This window comes from Musca autumnalis, unplaced genomic scaffold (assembly GCF_047663935.1).
Source record: "Musca autumnalis isolate F117 unplaced genomic scaffold, ASM4766393v1 scaffold_3, whole genome shotgun sequence".
In the NCBI taxonomy this organism is placed as follows: domain Eukaryota; kingdom Metazoa; phylum Arthropoda; class Insecta; order Diptera; family Muscidae; genus Musca; species Musca autumnalis.
The window spans coordinates 214,769,116-214,793,317 of record NW_027411866.1 but is presented as its reverse complement, the minus strand read 5'-3'; the positions used below and the strand labels follow the sequence as shown (position 1 = coordinate 214,793,317).

The window sequence follows — 24,202 nt, the reverse complement described above, 5'->3', positions numbered from 1 at the left end:
AGTGGCAATAGCTAAAGTAAACAGCTTACGTTCATCGGCAAAATATGAAAATAGTCGATATACAATCTCCATCAATTTATAAACTCATTTAAATCAAAATCGACGCCTAATGCGATCTTTAGATGCCATACAAAACTAAAAATTCACGCCTAATGTGGTCTTTAAAAAACCCTTAGGCAATCTTTACATGCTTATAAAAATCATTAAACTATCTAAAGACCACGTATTGAGATGCTATTAAAAATATTTTTAAAGAATTGGGTGGCTACAGAATTCCACTTGCAGTGTTGGTAACGCGTCTATTTTGTATATTTTAAGGCTAATTTAGAATGGTCTAAAATTACCAAAAGATTGTTCAATTTTTTTTGCGTTTGTCTGACCTTGACATTGCGATAAGATGTTCCATTTTTACCTATTGTCTGTTGCCACATTTCAAACAAAATATTTCAATAGTGATATGATCCAATTCACACACGCACACCTAGGTATACATAAGAGTCCAGATTATTATAAAAGCACAGAATTCGAGGCTTATAAATTAGTTTAGTTTCAAGTTCGAAGTGAATCTCTCTCCGGTGGCAGTTGAAAGAAACGTGAAATAAATATGAAAATATTTGGCCAGCTATTTTTGGTGTTGGCCACCCTTGTGGTGCAGTGCCTCTGCGTGGATATGACAATGGATCACAATGCCATTAATCAAAAGCAAAAAACCTTATAATGGATCATCTAAACATGGATTATAAACCCTGTTCTGATTTCTATCATTATGCCTGTTATAAGTGGTCTGATCTTCATGAAGAGCATCGTGATAATTATACCTCCGTTGCTGAGATGTTAAACTATGAGATGAACATGGAAATAATGGACTATTTGGAAAAGACACCCATGGAGGATTTGCCAGCTTTTGTACAAGTCCTAAAAAAATTCTATGCATCTTGCATTGAGAGCCAAGAATTTATTCCCCTGAAATTTATGCAATGGATGGAGAAAGAGGCAAATATTAAATGGGCCTTATTTACCCCCAATGACAGTGAGAACGTGAAGGAGTTCACTTGGCCAAAAACTTTGGCCATGTTTCGTAAATACGGTTTCAATGATATTTCCCTAGCGTCGTCATTGCAATTTCAAAAATCATTTAGCTTTGTGATTGATTTGACCAAACCCTATTGTGATATATTTCGTTTTGTGTATGCCTCCCACTTGGAGGCATATAACGACAGTATGCCCCTACCCGAAGGTACAATGGATTTTATGAAATTATGGGAAATTATTGATAAGTTTGAAGATAAATTGTACGAAATCAAAGCTGAAAAAGAGAAGAAAATCTTCAAATTCAATGAACTACCCTATCCATGGTTGAAAAAATATGTAACAGCTCTTTTGAAACCCAAAAAACCTGATGCCGACATGGAAATTACCATTGATAATGTTGCCTATATGGAAGCCTTCAATAATATCATAAAGGAATATGATGGCCTATTCCTGTGCCGCTATTTGGAAGTACGTTTTCTACACTATTTGGAAATGGCCAATAAACGAGACACTCCCAATGAATGTATGACCAGGGCCAGAAGCTTTTTACCCATGGCAATTGATTGGATTTATGAACAATTACACCCAGAGCTGCTCGACGACATACCCAAAATTCAACAAATGTTTGAAAATGTTGTCAAGAACATAAACAAAACTCTGCATATGGACAAGTATGGCTTAATACCAAAAGAATTCTTTACTAAACTGGAAACCATGCATCTGAGGGTGGGTTATTCATTTAGTGGAAAAGACATGAAAATGATGGAATCTTACTACGGCAATTTGCATTTGACTACCAATGACTATTATGGCAATTATCTGCAATTATTGGAATTAAATAACAAAATAGAATACAATTACTTTGTATACACTAGCTACCTGCGCAAAAGCGATAATATTGTCTTTAAAAGTCCAGCCTATAAATATTATTCTGATATTCGCCCCCAATATTACCCATCTATGAATCTTTTGATTTTGCCCTTGGGCCTCTTGAGAGCACCTTTTTATCATGTCGCCTTTGATGACATCTTTAAGCAGAGTTCATTGGCCACCCTTATGGGTATGGGTATTTTTAAATCATTTGATGGTACGCAGTACGGTTTCAGTAATGAGGAAGTACAAAAAATTGCTGGAGTTACGGCCATGCATGCCTCATTTGAAATCTTCTTTTCATCGCTAACTGAGGAAGAGATCCGCAAATACTTAACAATGTTTGGCTTCACCACCCTGCAACAACTCAAGCAAATGTATTTCCTCAACGCCATTTACTACAACTGTGATTGGTATTTGACAAAATCTGAGCGTGTCGGTGCTATGGTAAACAATTTATCAGATTTTATTGAAACTTATGATTGTAAATTGAATGGATTTTTGAGAATGTTCTAAAAAACCATGAACCACAAAAAATGCAAATAAATAAATAAATGAATGACTAAAATTAATTTATGACATTTTCCCAATTACTTTCCGCCTGGGTGAATTGAGATTTTCATCCATGGACAAATAGAACACCTTTTCTTCAAAAATGTTGGATCATCCGAGAGCCCCTTAATCAAATTACAGCCAATTTTGGCCGAAAATGTTAATAAAAACTTCAAAATTCCTGAAATCAGATGTTACCGTTATATGGGGGCTATACCAACCCTGGACATATGGAGAAGTTTGTGGACCCCTGAGAACTCCAAATGCACGTTACATCCATCCAGGGACGTAGCCAGGATTTCATTTCGGGGGGTGGCCCACCTGACCAAAATTTTGAAAGTTCATGTTAGCGAAAATTTTTTATTTAGCAATGATGTGAAGCTTATTTTAGACTTATATTACTGATGAAATAATTTTCATTACTATTTTTATTAAAATGACGTAAGACTTCTTGGCCAATTTCCCCTTGTTTTCAGAACTTTTTTGACAATATATCAGAGTTAATATATGTTCAAAACAATGGATATATTTTATATTTTTGGGTGTACCATTTATCAAATAACTCACAACCACAGTGAATGTTATGTAATTCAGTGATATCACTTCGGCAAGACCAAAGAAAGAGCATACAATCGGAAACCCTCACGCTGCGGTGTCAGAATATGGTCAATTTTTAAATTTCGGAAATTCAGGTGTCCAATCGTTGTTATTGTCATAAATAGGCCAATTGTAGTTATTTGCCTAAAGGTATTTTGGTGCCCAATCGTAGATCTTATCACAAAGAATTTCTGAAGTTCAATAGTGGTTTTCTTGATAGAGAACTAATGCTAAGCAATAGTGAGTCTATCCATCATGAAATTCTAGCGGGTATTTAAATGACAAATTCTGTCGCCCAATCGTGCATCAATAGACTAATTTTGGGGTCCAATCGTCGAACTTCACTTATAGAAATTCTGGTTTCCTATGGTGGATCTTCTCATAAATTGATCAGGAACAAGGAAAACTCTGGCAACCAGTCTTGAACTCGTTTAAAATGAAATTCTGGCGTCCAATCCAATGTATTCAATCTACATTTTTTATACTCTCAGCCTTTAGTCAAAATGTGCCTCATCGAAATAATTATTTTAGGGCCAAAGTGTGTTTCAGAAAACTTAGAGTCGACTTAGCTATGTTGGTCCGTCTGGATGGCTGCCTGGAGAGCACGATAACTCTCGAACATATCAACCGATTCGGCCCAAAATTTGGTCTTCGTAACGTTTTGTCCAAATTTAGATCAACTTCGAAGATGGACCATATCGATCCACTCTTTCGGTAACCTTCCACTGAGTATTTCCAAAATATTCGGAGAAGTGTAGTTTAAGGCCTCTCTGGATAATTAGTAAATATACCTGTATAAGATTATAATAATTTAGTTTAAAGTAGAAATATGAAATAAACAAATTAATAAATAACAAGCAAAAAAGTATCAGTCGGCTTTGCCGACAGAGATATACCCTCAGCCTGTGCAAATTGAAACACATTTTCCACAAAAAACGTTTCAAAATGTTGGTCGTATGAACCGACAAAAATGTCGATTAGGATTAAAGTTCAAAAATTTTGCGGAAAAGGTACTTAAAGGAATGGACCGACATAGACCATGGGGGTGCCATAGGGGGTTTTTACACCCTTCGGGCTGTTTTTTCAAGAAATATGGACTTGCCCCTGAAACAACTTTTACCATCGTAATAGAGGCAGCGAATGTAAGTTGCTTCAACAAAAATCAAAGTGATTCAATAGCAGGTCTTAAATTGAACTTATCCATAATTTTGTGTGGGAGGTACGGGATGGAGTGGACAAATATAGTCCATATTCGAACCTGATCTATATCTGGTAGATATTATGAGAATGTGTAAAGTATTGACCAAATCGGTCACTCCCATCAAGAGTTATCGTGCGCACAATTTTTCCGAATATTTTTGAACTTTTGTGTGGGAGATACCCGAAGGAGTGGACCGATTGAGTCCATATTGGAACCTCATCTAAGTTTGGTAGAAATTACACGATGTGCAAAGTATGGACCAAATCGGTTATTCCCTACAAGAGTTATCGTGCGCACAAGTTTTGCGACAATTTTTGAACATTTGTGGGGGAGGTACCTGAAGGAGTGGACCTATATGCCCATCTTGGAATCTGGACAAAATATTTCGATACCCAAAATTTGAACCGAATCGATTGATCCGTTCGAGAGTTATCGTGCGCACCAGTCTGGCAGGCAGACGGACGGACATTGCTAGATCTACTCAAAATTGTCTGAAACGGATATCGTACAAACATACTTGGGGTCTAAAACCATTATTTCGATGAGGCACATTTTTGGTCGTATCAAAGTGTAAATACCCTCTTTAGCCTAAAGGCTGAGGGTATAAAAAGACCTCTCTGGAAACGCTTTGCTTTTTTGCAACAATTGTTCTCGGGGTCCCTATTACTACAGTGCAAGTTTTTTCAGGGGCAAGTCCATACTTCCAGAGAAAATGGCCCGAAACCTGTAAAGAACACCTACGGCTACCATGTGTAGTGGCTGGTGTGTACGACAACTTTCGAACCGGATACTGCGTTGGTCCAAACTTTGTTTATCACAATATTTCTGCGAGCGTTATATAAAGTTCGATGATGGTGATTTTCGGTCTACTCCTTCGGGTATTTTCCCCAAAAATTTCAAGAATTTTGCCTAAAGTGGTATGCGCGATTTTCTTGGACGGAGCAACAGATGGTCCAAGCTTTGGATTTAGTAATATTTTGCCCAAACTTAGTTTTAGCTCAAAATATGGACCATACTAGGGCACCTCCCTCACAAACCTTCAAAATAGTTGTTTAATGCAGTTTAAGGTCTGAAATTTTTACTAAAGGTATTCCTTGTGTTTTGAGTGGTATTATGTTTTTCGTGGGCAAGTCCATATATCTTGAAAAACGCTGAAAATTATGATGTGACGAACTGAAATGACTGGTGGGCGCAATATCTTTTAAAAGGAATGACTCCCAAAATAAGATCTACTTCCAAAATGAACTATGTCGGTCGGTAAATTTCTTCATGTACCTCCTCCGCAACATTTCTGATCAATGATAAAATCCATATTTTGTATACGACCGAAAATGGCTACACAATTCTGAAAAACTCCTAATACATAGATTTGGGTTGAAATATTTTGGTTGAGTAGCCGCTATTCGATCTGTCCATAGATGAAAGTTTCAGTTCCTGTCCGCAAAGCCGACTGATACTTGTTGAGATTTTGACGAAGAAGAATCTGTTTCCGATCAGTTTTTTTGCTTTCGTTTGTCGTCACAAAGTCCTTTGCCGAAGATGGAAAGATTATCATTTTAGAAATGTGCATCCATTGAAAGTACTTCCTAAAATAAAATTTAAAGAGTAATCGACAGAAAAATCCTTGAAGATGAAATTCAATGTAATTTCGAAATATTGGAAATAATACGCAATAAATAAAATATAAACATTGACCTCAATAATCTTCATTTTATTAACATTCGAAAAGGTCGAGCAAAACATAAAAATACGACAGAATTTTTTTTTTTTTTTTTGTCCAATAGGCATTTACTAATTTGTAGCAAGACACCAGTTTCAAATAACCACAACGACGACACTGCGGTGGAACAGAAATTATATCTTAAAAAATGGTTGATATAGTTTTTTTTGCGTGAATTTTTAATTGTTATGATGTTCAAAATAGTTCATTACAAAAATGTGTTAGAGACTATATACAAAAATTAAAACCACAAAGATTTAGCAACGATTTTATATTTTATTATCAAAAATTTTAAAAACAAAAGATCGCAAGAATGTTTTCCTAGATGTTGTTTATGAGCCAAAGTATTGGACGTAATATGCTACAAACGTTCAATAAATACAAATGAACGTATAGTTCTGAACTTAGTAACACTCACAGTCAGCCCTAAAATTACGATTAAACGCTTAAACAACGCCTCAAAACATAACAACAACTATGCAGAAAATTGCTCAAAAAGCCTAATTTCTTCATTATTTTTATATTTTCAAATATGTTGGACAATAAGTATACCAATGTAGTTAAATAATTCTCTGCAATACTTCCTCCAAATACTTAACATATTTCTTGAAAAATGTAAAACAGTTTAAAATTTTTCTCAAAACTTAAAAAAATGTGTAACATAAACTAATATCCCATAGGAACGAAAATCATTTCGGGGGGGGGCCCGGGCTTTCAGGCTATTTTTTCAGGAAGTATGGGCTTGCCCTTGAGGAAACTTGTACCTTCGTATAGGGGACAGTGAATACAATATGTTACAACAAAAACCAAGGCGATTCGAGAGCAGGTCCTAAACTGAACTTTTCCGAAATTTTGTGTAGGAGGTACTCGAAGGAGTTTACCGATTGAGTCCATATTGGAACCTCATCTAAGTCTGGTAGAAATTTCATAATGTGCAAAGTATGGACCAAATCGGTTACTCTCTTCAAGAGTTATCGTGCGCACTAATTTTGTGACAATTTTTGAACATTTGTGGAGGAGGTACCTGAAGGAGTGGACCGATATAATCCATCTATGAACTTGAACTAAGTTTGGACAAAATATTACGAAAGCAAAATTTTGGACCGAATCGGCCGATCCGTTCGAGAGTTATCTTGCGCTCCAACCACTACACACGGTGTCATAGGGTTTTTTGTAACTTTCAGGCTATTTTCTCCGGAAGTATGGACTTGCCCCTAAATTTTGGGCGTTTGAACCGACCAAAATGTAGATTAGGATTAAAGATCAAAAGTTTTGCGGGGGAGATACTAAAAGGAATGGATCGACATTGACCATTATGGAAGTGGATCTCCAGACACTACATATGGTGCCATAGGGGGTCTTTACACCTTTCGGGCTGTTTTATCAAGAAAAATGCACTTGCCCCTGAAAAATCGTTTACCGTCGTAATTGAGGCAGCGAATGCATGTTGCTTCAACAGAAATAAAAGTGATTCGAGAGCAGGTCTTAAAGTGAACTTATCTGAAATTTTGTGTGGGAGGTACGTAAAGGAGTGGACAAATATAATCCATATTTAAAACTGATATACATCTTGTAGATATATTAGGGTGTGTAATGTATGGACCACATCGGTCACTCCCTTTAAGACTTATCGTGCGCACAATTTTTCCCAACATTTTTGAACTTTTGAGGGGGAGGTACCTGAAGGAGTGTACCGATATGGCTTATCTTCGAACTTAAGCTAAGTTTGAACAAAATATGACGGAGGTCAAATTTTGGACCAAATCGGCAGATCCGTTCGAGAGTTATCTTGCGCTCCAACCACTACACACTGTGTTATAGGGGGTTTTTTTGTACTTTTCTGGCTATTTTCTCAGGAAGTACGGAATTGCCCCATAGAAAACTTGTACCGTCCCATGGGGGGGGGGGGCGGTAAATACAAGATGTTACGACAAAAACTTTGAACTGGACCACATCGGTTACTCCCTTCAAGAGTTATCGGACGCACAAATTTTCCGTACATTTTCGAATTTTTGGGGGGGAGGTACCGGAAGGAATGGACCGAAGTCACGCTCTTGTAAAAATCATGAGTGAAAATGGATAATTCGATGCACTTCCAGATCACTTGTACATATGATTTAACTGCATCTTTAGAGGCAAACATTTTGCTGGGACTTTCATACGGGCAAAATGTGCCTCATCGAAATAATGGTTTTAGACCCCAAGTATATTTGGGCGAAATGTGTTTCAGACAATTTGGAGTCCATTTAGCAATGTACGTCCGTCTGTCTGGCTGGCTGGAGCGCAAGATAACTCTCGAACGGATAAACCGATTCGGTTCAAATTTTGGCTTTCGTAATATTTTACCCAAACTTAGTTTAAGTTCGAAAATGGGCTATATCGGTCCACTCCTTCCGATACCTCCCCCACAAAAGTTCGAAAATGTTCGGAAAATTTGTGCACACGACCTTGAAGGGAGTAACCGATTTGGTCCGTACTTTGCCCACCGTGAAATGTGTACCAGACTTAGATAAGGTTTTAATATGGACTCAATCGGTCCACTCCTTCGGGTACCTCAAACACAAAATTTCGGAAAAGTTCAGTTTAGAGCCATCTCTCGGATAGCTTTGATTTTTGTTTTAGCAACTTGTATTCACTGCCCTCCATACGACGGTACAAGTTTCATCAGGAGCAAGTCCATACTTCCTGAGAAAATAGCCTGAAAGTTGCAAAAAAAAAAACCCTATGACACCGTGTGAGGAGGTTGGAGGTCAAAATAACTCTCGAACAGGTCTGCCGATTCGGTCCAAAGTTTGGCCTTAGTAATATTTTGTCCAAACATAGTTTAAGTTCGAAGATAAGCCATATCGGTCCACTCCTTCAGGTACCTCCCCCACAAAAGTTCAAAAATGTACGGAAAAATTGTGCGTGCGATAACTCTTGAAGAAAGTGGCCGAATTGGCCCATACTTTACACATCCTAATATATCAAGCAGATATAGATCAGGTTCAAATATGTACTATATTTGTCCACTCCATCCGGTACCTCCCACACACAATTTCGGATACATGTTCACTTTAAGACCTGCTCTCGAATCACTTTGATTTTTGTTGAAGCAACTTGCATTCTCTGCCTCAATTGCGATGGTAAAAGTTGTTTCAGGGGCAAGTCCATACTTCTTGAGCAAACATCCCTGAAGTTGTAAAAAACCCCTATGGTATCATATGTAGTAGCTGGAGATCCATACTTTTTAGAATCTCCTCCGCAAAACTTTTGATCTTTAATCCTAATAAACATTTTTGTCAGTTCAAACGCCCAAAATTTTTAAAACATGCGTTTTTTGGGAAAAAATTGTTTCAATATCACAGGCTGAGGGTATATCTCTGTCGGCAAAGCCGACTGATACTTTTTTACTTGTTTAAACATTAAACAAATTTTAAACAATTTTAGTATGTATTCATCTGTAAGCAAATAAAAAAATTCTTTCCTTGAAAACACGAGTTTTTGTGCGTGTTTTTTAACCTTCTGATGTAAAGCAATAAAATTGTATTTATTTATTATTTCTAGATTATCCTGAGGATACAATTCATGAAAATTGCGAAATATTCATTATGAATAGATAAATATACAACTCAAAAACATGACCTCGAGCTTGAATTAATTTATCAATTGACATTACAACCATTTCTATAGGATAATGCAGCTAAATCCCTGAAAACCCCCGAAAAACGGGCCGTACCGTTCTATGGTGGGTAATAAAAAACGTGAACCAGTGATGACACATTTCCGGGGAAAAGTTTTTCTTTTCCCCGGAAGCTCAATACCACTCTTTAATCATTTTTTCGTTCAAAAATCACGGTGCTCTTGAATCAAATTTAAATGGAAGGTGCTTACACCTGGGAAGTTTTTGCGGATTCTGAAACTACAATGTTCATAGATGAGAAAAATCAAAAAAAAACTAAAAAAATCGACGGAGCGCTTTTTAAATAAATCGGGATTCAAGTTGCCATTTTTAAGGGTTTCTAGGGTTTCACGACTTTGCTTGGAAACTACAAGTCCTATCGAAATGGGACTAATGAAAATGTTGTGGCAGTGAAAATTCTGTACGAGATTGGCTGATTGATATTTTCCTAGGTTTTACCATTTTTGAAGTATAAAGGTGCAGATCAAACGTTCAAATTTTTTTCGTTGGTCTTCAGGATTTAGCTGAAAACTGCAAATCCTTTCGGAATGGGACTAAAGAATATGTTGTTGCTGTAAAAACTCCCTACAAGATTGGCTTTCGTAATTGTTTCCTAGGTTGTAACGTTTTTGAGATATATAAGTTTAAGCTGGGAAATTGCCGTTATGACATTGTTTTATAAGGAGGCGAAACAGAATTGAATTGTCCCAATTTCAACTTCTATATCTCAAAAGTTGTAAAATCTACGAAAATATCATTCAATCTTGTAGAGAATTTTGATAGCTACAACATTTTCTTTATTCCCATTTTGATAAGAATTGCGGTTTCCAAGCAAAATCGCAAAAAACTAACCAACCCCTAAAAATGTCAACTTGAATCGCGATTTATTTAAAATGCGCTCCGGCGATTTTTTTGTTTGTTTGATTTTTCTCATCTATGAACATAGTAGTTTCAGAATCCGCAAAAACTTCCCAGGTGTAAGCACCTTCCATTTAAATTTGATTCAAGAGCACCGTGAAATGATAAAATAAATCAATAAAGCGGCATACATATAAGTCAATTTTTTTACTTCTACACGTATAGTGTTCGCGCCAATTCCGAACACCAATTTCCTTTTTATACCCTACACCACTATGTGGGGAGGGTATTATAAGTTGGTTTTGGCCAAAAAGTTTGTAACGCATCGAAATAATGGTCGTAGACCCATACTTATATATACCAAAATGAATGTCTCGACGAGCTGAGTCGATCTTGCTATGTGTGTCCTTCCGTCCGTCCGTCCGTCTGTCCATCTAAACTTTGTAATCACGCTACAGGTCGCAATTTTGATCGGATCGTCACGAAATTTTGGATGTTGATGGGGGTCCCGGAGGGGAAGAAGCCTATTGATTTTGGTGATGGTCGGATAATATTTAGGGGTCGGAATGGGCAAAAAACTTATGTGGATAAAAAGATAACGTTTTTTTCCAAAGCGAATATCTCAGCTTCTATATGGGGTATACCAAAAGCAAAACCTGACAATAAAAGCAGAAAATATCACCTTTCTAATGGTGTAAAGTAGGTTCTCGTAGGTGATCAAGCATCGAAGATATCACAATAGTCGCAATTGAAACCCAAATTTTCATTTTTGCGATTTTAATTATAATGACGATAATCACAGCTTTGGTTGGGGACTTTCCAAAAGCAAAGCCTGGCTATGAAAGTAGAAGATCCCATCTTTACAATTAGGTAAACTAGGTCGGCGTAGGTGTCCAAATAACGGAGATATCGCAATAGTCGGTAATACATCCCATTTTTCCACTTTTTTGGAAATCACGCTACAGGTCTCAAATTTGGTCGGATCGTCACGAAATTTTGAGGGTTAATGGGGGTCACACAGATGAAGAAGCCTATTGATTTTGGTGATGGTCGGATAATATTTAGGGGTCGTAATGGGCAAAAAACTTATTTGGAGAAAAAGACAACATTTTTTCCTAAGCGAATATCTCAGCTTCAATACGGGGTATACCAAAAACAGAACCTGGCCATGAAATTAGAAAATATCGCCTTTCTAATGATGTAAAGTAGGTTCTCGTAGGTGATCAAACAACGAATATATCGCAATAGCCGCTAATATAACCCAACTTTTTATTTTTGCGATTTTAATTATAATGACGAATATCACAGCTTCGGTTGGGGATCTTCCAAAAACAAAGTCTGACTATGAAAGTAGAAAATCCCATCTTTACAGTGATGCAAAGTAGGTTGGCGGAGGTGGCCACATAACGGAGATATCACAATAGTCGGCAATACATCCCATTTTTTCATTTTTCGTCACGAAATTTTGGGGGCTAATGGGGATCCTACAGAGAAAGAAGCCAATTGATTTTGGTGATGGTCGGATAATATTCAGGGGTCTGAATGGGCAAAAAACTTATTTGGAGAAAAAGTCAACGTTTTATTTCAAAGCGAATATCTCCGCTTGACGAATATGACAGCTTTGGTTCGGGACCTTCCAAAAGCAAAGTCTGACAATGAAAGTAAAAAATCTCATCATTACAATGATGTAAAGCAGGTTGGCGTAGGTATCCAAATAACGGACATATCGCAATAGTTGGTAATACATCCCATTTTTCCACTTTTTGGAAATCACGCTACAGGTCGCAATTTCAATTGGATCGTCACGAAATTTTGGGTGTTATTGGGGGTCCCACAGAGGAAAAAACCTTTTGATTTTTGATAATGGTCGGATATTATTCAGGGGTCGGAATGTGACAAAAAAAATATTTGGAACGTTTAATTTCAAAGTTAATATCTCCCTTCTGTAGGAGTTATATCGAAAGCAAAACCTGGCAAGGAAAGTAGAAAATATCACCTTTACAACGATGTGAAGTAGCTTGTCATAGGTGGTCAAACAACAGAGATATCGCAATAGTCGGTAATGCATCACTTTTTCCATTTTTGTGCAATCACACTACGAAATTTTGATCGGATTCTCACGAATTTTTGGGGGTTGATGGGGGTCTAACAGAGAAAGAAGCCTATTGATGGTTGGCATACATCCCACTTTTCCATTTTTTATTTGGGTTGTACTATCGATGCGCTTCAAAAAAATTGACCTGTGTTAATGAAGACATTCAGAGCAAAGGCGTTATGCTATCCCGATTTTAATATTTTGAATTTTATTAGTCAAAAGCTTATGAACAGGGGTAGTGGTGTAGGGTATCACATAGTCGGCCCCGACCCGACTATAGCCTTGGCTCACTTGTTACTATAGTAAAATTGATCATCCACAAAAATTGAGTGTCCTATCACTGAAGTTTTGGATAGACGGAATTAGCTATTATTTGGCATTTAGGGTGATCAAATCTGCACCAAAAATTATGGACATAGGTATAGCCCCCCATATAACGGTACCGCCCGATTTCAGTTATTTTCAAGATTTTATCTACAAATATATTTGCTGTAATTTTGAATTTAGGGTTTAGGTATTTGGAAGTTATTAAATTGGCTGAAATTTGGCTTTCTTAGTTCAAGGTTGTCAACAAATTTATCCACCGAAAAGACAATATCCCCCTCAAAATTGCGAACATAGGTCCACGTTTTGGTATGGCATTTTTATGCCCTCAGCCTTTAGGCTAAAGAGGTTATATGCACTTTCATACGACCAAAATGTGTCTTATCAACATAATTATTTTAGACCCCAATTGAGGCGCTCAGCGACAAAACGGCCTAACCCACATGCCCAAAAAAATCAAACAGACTGTAAAGATTTAACTGAAACCTTTTGAAACAAATTGGTATTATTTTAGAAGGTAGTATTGCCTAGTGTTAATCAATGCAATATGGAATTGTTTTAATAGTTATTTCAAAAGGTTCTGGTTAGATCTTTATAGTCTGTTTGATTTTTGTGGACATGTAGGTTAGGCCGTTTTGGCACTAAGCGCATCAATTATGTTTGGAGGAAATCTGTTTCAGACAATTTGGCGTCGTTTTAGCTATCTCCTTCCGTCTGACTTTCTGGACGCACAATAACTCTGGAACGGATCAACCGATTCGGTCCAAAATTTGGCCTTCGTAATATTTTATCCAAACTTAGTTTAAGTTCGAAGATTAGCCATATCGGTTCACTTCTTCAGGTACCTCCCCCATAGACATTCGAAACTTTTCGCTAAAATGGCTCGCACGGCAACTCTGGTCCATACTTCACACATCATAATATTTCTACGAGACATTGATCGTCCAAACATACTTTAAAGAATTTCATCTATGCTTTCTTAAATAAAACCGTTTTCAATGATTAAATAAAAATATCAATTTAACACATTTTGACATCACAAATAATTAAAAGGTGGACCGATATGGCCCTCTTCGAAGTTAAACTAAGTTTGGACCGATATAATAATTTGGACCGTTTCTAATTTTTACAGACTGACTGACATGACTATATCGACTCAAAATTTTATTCTGATCAAAAATATGTATACTGTATAGGGTTGTAAATAAGTATTTTAAATCCGTTACAAACGGAAAACCCAACTTTATATACCCTCCATACTATGGTGGTGTGTATAAAAATTACATATCTCAGCTATTTTTCAACCGAATTCATTGGTTTTTCCAATTTTCGAAAGCTTACTTGCAAATAATAATACATTAAATATTATAAGATAAGAAATAAATTATACTGTTTGGTATCTTCTAAGTAGCATAGAGCTCGAGGAAAAGCATTTGCCTGCTTTTATGCGTTTTTTACACTTCAATCACTATAACTATTTACCATAACTATATACCATAACTATGTAACCATAAGCTATATTTTTTTCAAATTGCTAACAAATGGTTAGGTTAACCACTTTAAAAATAAATATAGCTTATTCGAAAGATATTAGTCACGCATTTGCCGCTATAAAAAATAGTACATCAGAACATCTGCAATTTTTTTCAAATTTTGTATAACAGTATAATTTTTCAAAACTTTTTTGAAGGTTCTAGAGGGGGAGGGGGGCAGCTGCCCCTGCCCATAGCTGGCTACGCCCATGCTCCTAATGTAGTCTTTAGATGCTTCTCAAAAACATTAAAAAACCCCTTATGCAATCTTTACATGCTTATCAAAATCAATAAACTATCTAAATACCACGTATTTAGATGCTATTAAAAATATTTTAATATTTAGCGCGTCTAACTAAGTCGTCTATATTGTATATTTTTAGACTAATTTAGAATGGTCTAAAATTACCAAAAGATTGTTCCATTTTTTTTGCATTTGTCTGACCTTGACATTGCGATAAGATGTTCCATTTTTACCTATTGTCTGTTGCCACATTTCAAACAAAATATTTCAATAGTGATATGATCCAATTCACACACGCACTACATAGGCGTACATAGGAGTCCAGATTATTATAAAAGCACAGAATCTGAGGCTTAGAAATTAGTTTAGTTTCAAGTTCGAAGTGAATCTCTATCCGGTGGCAGTTGAAAGAAACGTGAAATAAATATGAAAATATTTGGCGAGTTATTTTTGGTGGTGGTTATCCTTGTGGTGCAGTGCCTCTGCAAGGATATGGTAATGGATCACAATGCCATTAATCAAAAGCAAAAAAACCTTGTAATGGATCATGTGGATATGGATTATAAACCCTGTTCTGATTTCTATCAATATGCCTGTTATAAGTGGTCTGATCTTCATGAAGAGCATCGTGATAATTATACCTCCGTTGCTGAAATGTTAAACTATGAGATGAACATGGAAATAATGGACTATGTGGAAAAGACGCCCATGAAGGATATGCCATCTTTTGTTCAAGTCCTAAAAGCATTTTATGAATCTTGCGTAGAGAGCCAAGAATTAATTCCCTTGAAATTTATGCAATGGATGAAGAAGGAAGCAAATATGAAATGGGCTTTATTTACCCCCAATGACAGTAAGAACGTGAAGGAGTTCAGTTGGCCAACAACTTTGGCCATGTTCCGTAAATACGGTCTCAATGACATTTTCCTAGAGACGTCAATGCAATTTCAAAGTTTATTTAGCTTTGTGATTGATTTGGACGAACCATCTTCTGATAGATTTAGTTTTATGTATTCCTTCCACTTGGAGGCATATAACGACAGTATACCCCTACCCGAAGGTACAATGGATTTTATGAAATTATGGGAAATTATTGAGAAGTTTGAAGATAAATTTAACGGAATCAATGTTGAAAAACAGAAGAAAATCTTCAAATTCAATGAACTACCCTATCCATGGTTGAAAGAGTATGTAACAGCTCTTATGAAACCCCAAAAGCCTGATGCCGATATGGAAATTATTATTGATAATGTTGCATATTTGGAAGCCTTCAATAATATCATAAAAGAATATGATGGCCTATTTCTGTGCCGCTATTTGGAAGTACGTTTTCTACACTATTTGGAAGTGGCCAATAAACGAGACTCTCCCAATGAATGCATGACCAATGCCAGAAGCTTTTTACCCATGGCGATTGATTGGATTTATGCACAATTACACCCCGAGCTGCTGAATGAAATACCCAAAGTTCAACAAATGTTTGAAAATGTTGTCAAGAACATTAACAAAACTCTGCATATGGACAAGTATGGCTTAATACCAAAAGAATTCTTTACTAAACTGGAAACCATGCATCTGATGGTGGGTAGTTCACTTAGTGAAAAAGACATGAAAATGATGGAATCTTACTACGGCAATTTGCATTTGACTACCAATGACTATTATGGCAATTATCTGCAATTATTGGAATTATATAACAAAATGGAATACAGCTACTTTGTATACAGTAGCTACCTGCGCAATAGCGATGATATTGTCTTTAAAATTCCATCATATACATATTATTCTGATATTCGCCCCCAATATTACCCTTCTATGAACCTTTTGATTTTCCCATTGGGCCTCTTGAGACCACCAGTTTATCATGTCGCCTTTGCTGACATCTTTAAGCAGAGCTCATTGGCAACTCTCATGGGTTTGAGTATTTTTGAATCATTCGATGGTAAGCAGTACGGTTTTAGTGAAGAGGAAGCACAAAAAATTACTGGAATTGCGGCCATGCATGCCTCATTTGAAATCTTCTTTTCATCGCTAACTGAGCAAGAGATCAGCAAATACTTAACAATGTTTGGCTTCACCAGCCTGCAACAACTCAAGCAAATGTATTTCCTCAACGCCATTTACTACAACTGTGATTGGTATATGACAAAATCTGAGCGTGTCGGTGCTATGGTAAACAGTTTATTAGATTTTATTGAAACTTATGATTGTAAAATGAATGGATTTTTGAGAATGTTCTAGAAAGTCATGAAGAGAAAAATGTTAAATAATAAATGAATGTTTGTTTATTTCCTAATTACTTTCCGCCTGGGTTAATTGGAAATTTCAACTAAGGAAGAGAGAGAGGGAATACCATTTCCTCAAAAATTGCGTAGTTAGAGGGTTTTCAGAATTATGTGTCCTTATTTCATGAGGTATGAACTCTTCGACAAAAATATAGAATCTTTTGAAATATTTACATATTGTAACTATTATGGACATTTGGTGCACAAGTTTGGAACTTTTGCGGTCTTGAACTGCTGAAGGAATGGATCTTTCGTTAGTTATCGTGCCAACTAGCCATTTAGTAGGACATCGTGGGATTTTTTAGAACACTTGGGACATTATACAAGAAGCATAATCTTGGCTAGGAAAATAGTTACAGTGTATAATTGTTCCACAAAATATTCGGTTTGCAATTTTACCAATAATTTGGTCGGAAATACTCGTATTAGCTATCTTATCATCATCTTTATACCCTACACCACACTGTGGTAAGGGGTATTATCCCAGCAAACCAATCGTACCGACATCGTAACGAAATCGAAACAAAATTCGGACGATACGTCCGATATTTGATCCGAAATCGTAACGATATCTTAACGAAAGTTGTATGAAGTGGTTGACATAATTTCGGAACGAAATGTCGGAGCGAGATCGGATCGATTTCGGTCCGATTTCGTTACGAAATCTGAAGAAAATCCTTGGGAAATTCGGAAAGGAAATTTCCGAAATCGGTACAAAATCTGAACTATTTCCTTTCCGAAAAATCGTTTAGAAATCGGAACGAAATCTTTTGGGGATATATAGGGTGTTTTTTTTAAGCTAGATAGAACTTTATATTGTAAAAAGTAACACAAAAAATTAAATTTTGATGAAACTTTTTTTTATTTGATTCAGTATACTCTGACAAATCATCATGAATAGACTCACGCTTGAACAACGCTACGAAATTATCCAAATTTACTTTGAAAATCAGTCGTCGATTCGCGCAACTTATAGACGACTTCGTCATTTGTATGGCGTTCAGCGATGAGGCGCATTTTTGGCTTAACGGGTTTGTTAATAAGCAAAATTGCCGCATATGGAGTGAGACCAATCCACAAGAGACCCTACAGACTCCAGTACATCCAGAAAAATGCACCGTATGGTGCGGTTTCCACGCTGGTGGCATCATCGGACCTTATTTCTTCAAAAATGAGGCCGGAGCTCGCGTTACGGTCAATGGAGATCGTTACGGCACCATGATCAATGATTTTTTGTTTGAAAATATGGATGACATTGATCCAGAGGAGATGTGGTTTCAACAGGATGGCGCTACGTGCCATACGGCGAACGCAACCATCGACTTATTAAAATCAAAATTTGGCGATAAGTTGATTTCGAGAAGTGGACCTGTCAATTGGCCTCCAAGGTCGTGCGATTTGACACCTCTCGATTATTTCCTGTGGGGCTACGTGAAGTCACTGGTTTATGTTGATAAACCAGCAACAATTGATGCCTCGGAGGCCAGCATTGTTCGTGTTATTCGTGACATACGGCCAGCAGTGCTCGAAAAAGTGGCCAAAAATTAGACGTCCAGAATGCACTTCGTCAAGAACAGCCGCGGTGCCCATATGCCCGAAATCATTTTCAAATGTTAATGTCACGTATTGATCTTTCGAATAAAAAAAATTTTGATTACAATTTAATTTTTTGTGTTATTTTTTATAATTTCAAGTTCTATCGGGCTTAAAAAACACCCTTTATGTATTACCAGGGACTGGATTCTTGTTCTACGAAATTTGTAATTAAAACAAGTAAAAAAGCTTTAAGTTCGGCCGGGCCGAACTTTTCATACCCTTCACCATAAAATATTCTGAACTAAAACGGAATAATTAGGCCCCAACTTTAAGTGGCTACGTTAACACGAACAATGCTGGCCTCCAAGGCATCAATTGTTGCTGGTTTATCACCATAAACCAGTGACTTCACGTAGCCCCACAGGAAACACAATTTTGCGATAAAACAACGGGTCGAATCGACGACTGATTTTCAAAGTAAATTTGGATAATTTTGTAGCGTTGTTCAAGCGTGAGTCTATTCATGATGATTTGTCAGAGTATATTGAAACAAATAAAAAAAAGTTTCATCAAAATTAAATTCTTTGTGTTACTTTTTACAATATAAAGTTCTATCTAGCTTAAAAAACCACCCTTTAGAAGTCATCTGTTGATTGTATTTTTATTGGTCCAACAAATTACTCAATTGGACTGACAATTTAATTCCTGATTGGTGAAAATCCGGATCCAAAGCATTGGTGCAAAATGCCATGACAAAGAACTGGTGCAAGATGCTATTATAACGAACTTATGCAAGATGTCATGACAATGAACTGTCATAACAACGGACTGGAGCAAAATGCCCACGGTGCTCTTGAAGCAACTTTAAATGGAAGGTGCTTATACCTGGGAAGTTTTTGCGGATTCTTAAACTACAATGTTCATAGATGAGAAAAATCAAAAAACAAAAAATAAATCACGATTAATGTTGACATTTTTAGGGTTTTTTGAGGTTTTTACGATTTTGCTTGGAAACCGCAAGTCCTATCGAAATGGAACTAAAAAAAATAATGTAACTATGGAAATTCTGTACATGATTGGCCTTTATGGTATATATAATTGTTCCACAAACATCCCAGGCGGGACAGGGGAGACTTCTCTCATATCAATGAGTGTACCCCGGTTCATATTAGCTCAATGATATGGGACCTACTGTTTATCGCCGAGTCCGAACGGCTTATCTAAGACACCACTTGTACACGCAAAAAAAATCGGTCTCTCTAACATATGTCCCAAACATATTTTGCAGCAAACATATATATGTTTGCAACAGTCCCAAACATAATGTATGTTTGGGTCTGTAAACAAATATATGTTTGGGTGCAAACATAATGTATGTTTGGGTCTGTAAACAAATATATGTTTGGGTGCAAACATATATATGTTTGGGTGAAACGTAGTTGAACGCTTCTCCTTAGTTGTGAAATAAAACAAATTGTCCTCATAGTTGAAATCATCAGCGGGGAATCGGCATCTAGAATCAAATGATTATGTAATGTAATAAATAAATATGGATATGCCATATTTCAAATATACATAAGTATGTATGTAATTTCCAATATTAAATGCGATTTCTTCCTTGTCCAATAAAATAATTCCATTCAACTTTCCGATTCAATTATAAAATGTATTGGGCATTTAATTTACTAAAAAGCACAATTTCTTTAAGAAAACACAAAACACTGATTTATTCACTCACTTTACCGTCTTGACTCTACAAAGGCATCTAAAACACTGAAGAAAGAAATAAAATATAATTCATATAATTTCTTCTTTTCTTCTTCTCCTCCTAAGTTGGTTAACAACAACAAAACAAGAAACACACGAGTTTGTCGCATACACTCCACCAAAGCCCCCTTCTTCGCTTCTACGTCTTCTATTATACAATGCACACAACTCTTCATTATAAAACAGCAATCCACAGCCGCGAGAGCACTGTTATTACTCTCGTTGACAAACATCCTCTCTCCACCCATGAAAAAAATGTTCTAACATAAAAAATATGTTGGTACCCAAACATATCAAGTTGAGATATGTTACAAAATGTTGCAAACATATATTTGTTTGGACCCAAACATTAATTTGTTTGCAACCGGTCCCAAACATATATTTGTTTGGACCCAAACATATTATGTTTGGATCCAAACATTAATTTGTTTGCAACCGGTCCCAAACATATATTTGTTTGGATCCAAACATATTTCTAACATAAATTTTTCTGCGTGTAGAGAAGTTGTACAAGGCTGAAATACTCAGAAAATGTCGCAAACATTACTGAGGGGTATTTTGCCTCCGTTGAAAAGTATTTGATGTTGACTGTCCGGGGAATCGAACCCACGACCTTTAGCGTGCAAGGCGGGTGTGCATACCATTGCACCACGGTGGCACCCTATGGTATAGAAGTTCGAATTTGGACAATACATAGACTCTGTCGCCTCCAATGTCATGACCCAACTTAAACTTGGAAACTATGGAAAAAATTACAAAAACCAATCTTGTAAAAAATTTTCACAGCTAAAAGATTCTCTCTAGCCCATTTCGATAAAACTTACCGTTTACAAGCAAATCGTGAAAACCTAACAAAAAAGCTAAAAATTTTACCTAAACATCTATATATCTCAAAAATGATAAAACCTATAAACAAATCATAATGGTCAATCCTCTAGAGAATTTTCACAGCTACAAAAATTTTCCTTAGCCTCATTTCGATAGGACTTGCAGTTTCCAAGCAAAATCGCAAACACCTAAAATAAACCTAAAAATGTGAATTTTGACCGCGATTTATTTAAAAATCCCTCCATCGATTTTTTTTTTTTGGATTTTTCTCACCTATGAACATTGCTGTTTCAAAATTCGTAAAAACTTCCCAGGCGTAAGTGGTTTTCACTTATAGTTAGTTAAGGGGCACCATGTATGAACTGGTTTTTTAAGGTAGCGATACAGTCAATTCCCAAGTCATTCCCAGTCATTGTCCCAATTTGAACGTCAATATCTCAATAACGGTAAAATTTATGAAATTTACATAAAGGTTAATCTTGAAGAAAATTGTCATAGCTACAATATTTTCTTTAGTCCCATTTTGATAGGACTTGCGGTTTCCAAGCAAAATCGTGAAAACCTAAAAACCGCCTAAAAAAGTCAATATGAATCGCGATTTATTTAAAAAGCGCTGCGTCGATTTTTTTTGTTCTTTGATTTTTCTCATCTATGAAAATTGTAGTTTCAGAATCCGCAAAAACTTCCAAGGTGTAAGCAACTTCCATTTAAAGTTGCTTCAAGAGCATCGTGTGCCATGACACTGAACTGGTGCAAAATGCCATGACAATGAATTGGTGAAAGCGTGTCTCACTGCCTTGTAAATGTCATCGGCGATTCATCCGAATTTTCGCCGACGACATGTCACTTGCACCCATGATTCAACTCATGATTTGTCATTGAACATTTTGCTGGGAATCAATTCTACTTTTTCACATTGGCCGATGTAGCAACAATATATTACGAAATATTAATAAATCGAAGCATAATTTAAGGCATTACATTGAAGTAAACGAACATTTACATTTCAATTGTAAGTCAGAAATAACAACATAAACTTGCAATCATTATTCATAACACGCCTAAAGGTATGCTTTAAATTATTAAAGTCTATATTAAAACATAAACAACTATCTGGCAACCTTCTATTTTGGCTAAACCATTTCATTGTGTGTGAGGCGTCTTAATAAGCAAGATTTAAGACACTTCTCCCAATTTACCCAATTTAACAGGCATTTTTAATGCTATTATTAGATTTTTAATCAATTAAACCATGTTTCGCTATTATGTTAATATTAATTACGTGTGTTGCATTCGTTAAAAGATTGTAGTTGAAATGTCGTCAATCAGAAGTCGGATTTTAATAAAATATTGATAATACACTATGTTGAGGAAGCGTTAAAGGTAAGTAAATTCAAGTGGCTAGCGGATATAATAATACATGGATATAATCAAAAGTATAATTAAAAGTGTTGAACTTTTGAAGGAATGGATCGGCATAGACCATCTCGCAACTGGATCTAATTTTATGAGCTGGTCACCAATTTTTCGAGCTTGGACCATTATGTTAGAAAGCATGGACTTGCCCACGAAAAAATATATCACTGTAAACAGGACCCTAAGGAGTACCTTCGGCAACAATTTCAAAACGATCCTCGAACAACCCTTAAACTGTACATAAACGGAAATTGTTTATTGTTTGTTAGAGAGGTATGTATGTACATATAAAGTCCATCTTTGAAATTGATTTAAATTTATTTAAGTGGTTATCACTAGTTGTGCAGACCAAAAAACTAATTTTTCATGATTTTTTTTTTCAAAGAAACTACCAATATTTTTAAATAGTTCTTTCTTTCGTCTGTAAGAGCACATCTTATACATACTACTTTTGGAATTTTTGTTGTTGAAAAATATTGCATCGTTTTGTGGTAAGTGTCTACCTGCGAAACATTTTTAATTTGGAATGACGTTTGCGGTGCCAACGATACCTCGAAAACGGATGGGCCGATCTTCGTATATTTCTGTGGACGTTTTAACAATCTAATAATCTTGCGTTTACAGAACTTAGAATTTCAAAAAATCTATTTTAAAAAATTGTGAAACGTAAAGTCAAAATTTCGATTTCAACGAAAAAATCGCACTTATTACGGTTGGTGTTGGAAGTTGATGTGTCGTAGCGACTAATTGGTATTATGTATGTATTTGTAAAAAAACAAGTAAAAAAGTATCAGTCGGCATTGCCGACAGAGATATACCCTCAGCCTGTGCAAATTGAAACACTTTTTTCACAAAAAACTTATGTAGTTAGGGGGTTTCAAAATTTTGGTCGTATGAACCGACAAAAAATGTTGATTAGGATCAAAAGGTACTTAAAGGAATGGACCGACATAGACCATGGGGGTGCCATAGGGGGTTTTTACACCCTTCGGGCTGTTTTCTCAAGAAGTATGGACTTGCTCCTGAAACAACTTTTACCATCGTAATTGAGGCAGCGAATGTAAGTTGCTTCAACAAAAATCAAAGATATTCAATAACACGTCTTAAAGTGAACTTATCCAAAATTTTGTGTCGGAGGTACGGGATGGAGTGGACAAATATAGTCCATATTCGAACCTGATCTATATCTGGTAGATATTATGAGAATGTGTAAAGTATGGACCAAATCGGTCACTCCCATCAATAGTTATCGTGCGCACAATTTTTCCGAATATTTTTGAACTTTTGTGGGGTAGATACCTGAAGGAGTGGACCGATATGGCTTATCTACGAACTTAAAGTAAGTTTGGAAACAATATTACGAAGGCCAAATTTTGGACCGAATCGGCAGATCCGTTCGAGGGTTATCTTGCGCTCCAACCATTACTCACGGTGTCATAGGGTTTTTTGTAACTTTCAGGCCATTTTCTCAGGAAGTATGGACTTGCCCCTAATGAGACTTACAGCGTCGTATAGAAGACAGCGAATACAACTTGCGTAAACAAAAATCAAAGCGATTCGAGACCAGGTCCTAAACTGAACTTTTCCGAAATTTTGTGTGGGAGGTACCCGAAGGAGTGGACCGATTGAGTCCATATTGAAACCTCATCTAAGTCTGGTAGAAATTACACGATGTGCAAAGTAC

The 24,202-nt window shown here is 36.3% G+C and overlaps 2 protein-coding genes across 2 annotated transcripts; both read left to right on the top strand.

Moving 5' to 3' along the window:
* Positions 1-732: 732 nt before the first annotated feature.
* Positions 733-2,418, top strand: LOC141398422 (uncharacterized). The gene has a single exon (XM_073975707.1). The coding sequence runs from the start codon at positions 733-735 to the stop codon at positions 2,416-2,418; it is 1,686 nt and encodes a 561-aa protein (XP_073831808.1).
* Positions 2,419-15,112: 12,694 nt separating this feature from the next.
* On the top strand, positions 15,113-16,927 carry LOC141398421 (membrane metallo-endopeptidase-like 1). The gene has a single exon (XM_073975706.1). It carries the CDS (start codon positions 15,113-15,115, stop codon positions 16,925-16,927), a length of 1,815 nt encoding a protein of 604 aa, XP_073831807.1.
* The last annotated feature ends 7,275 nt before the right edge of the window (positions 16,928-24,202 follow it).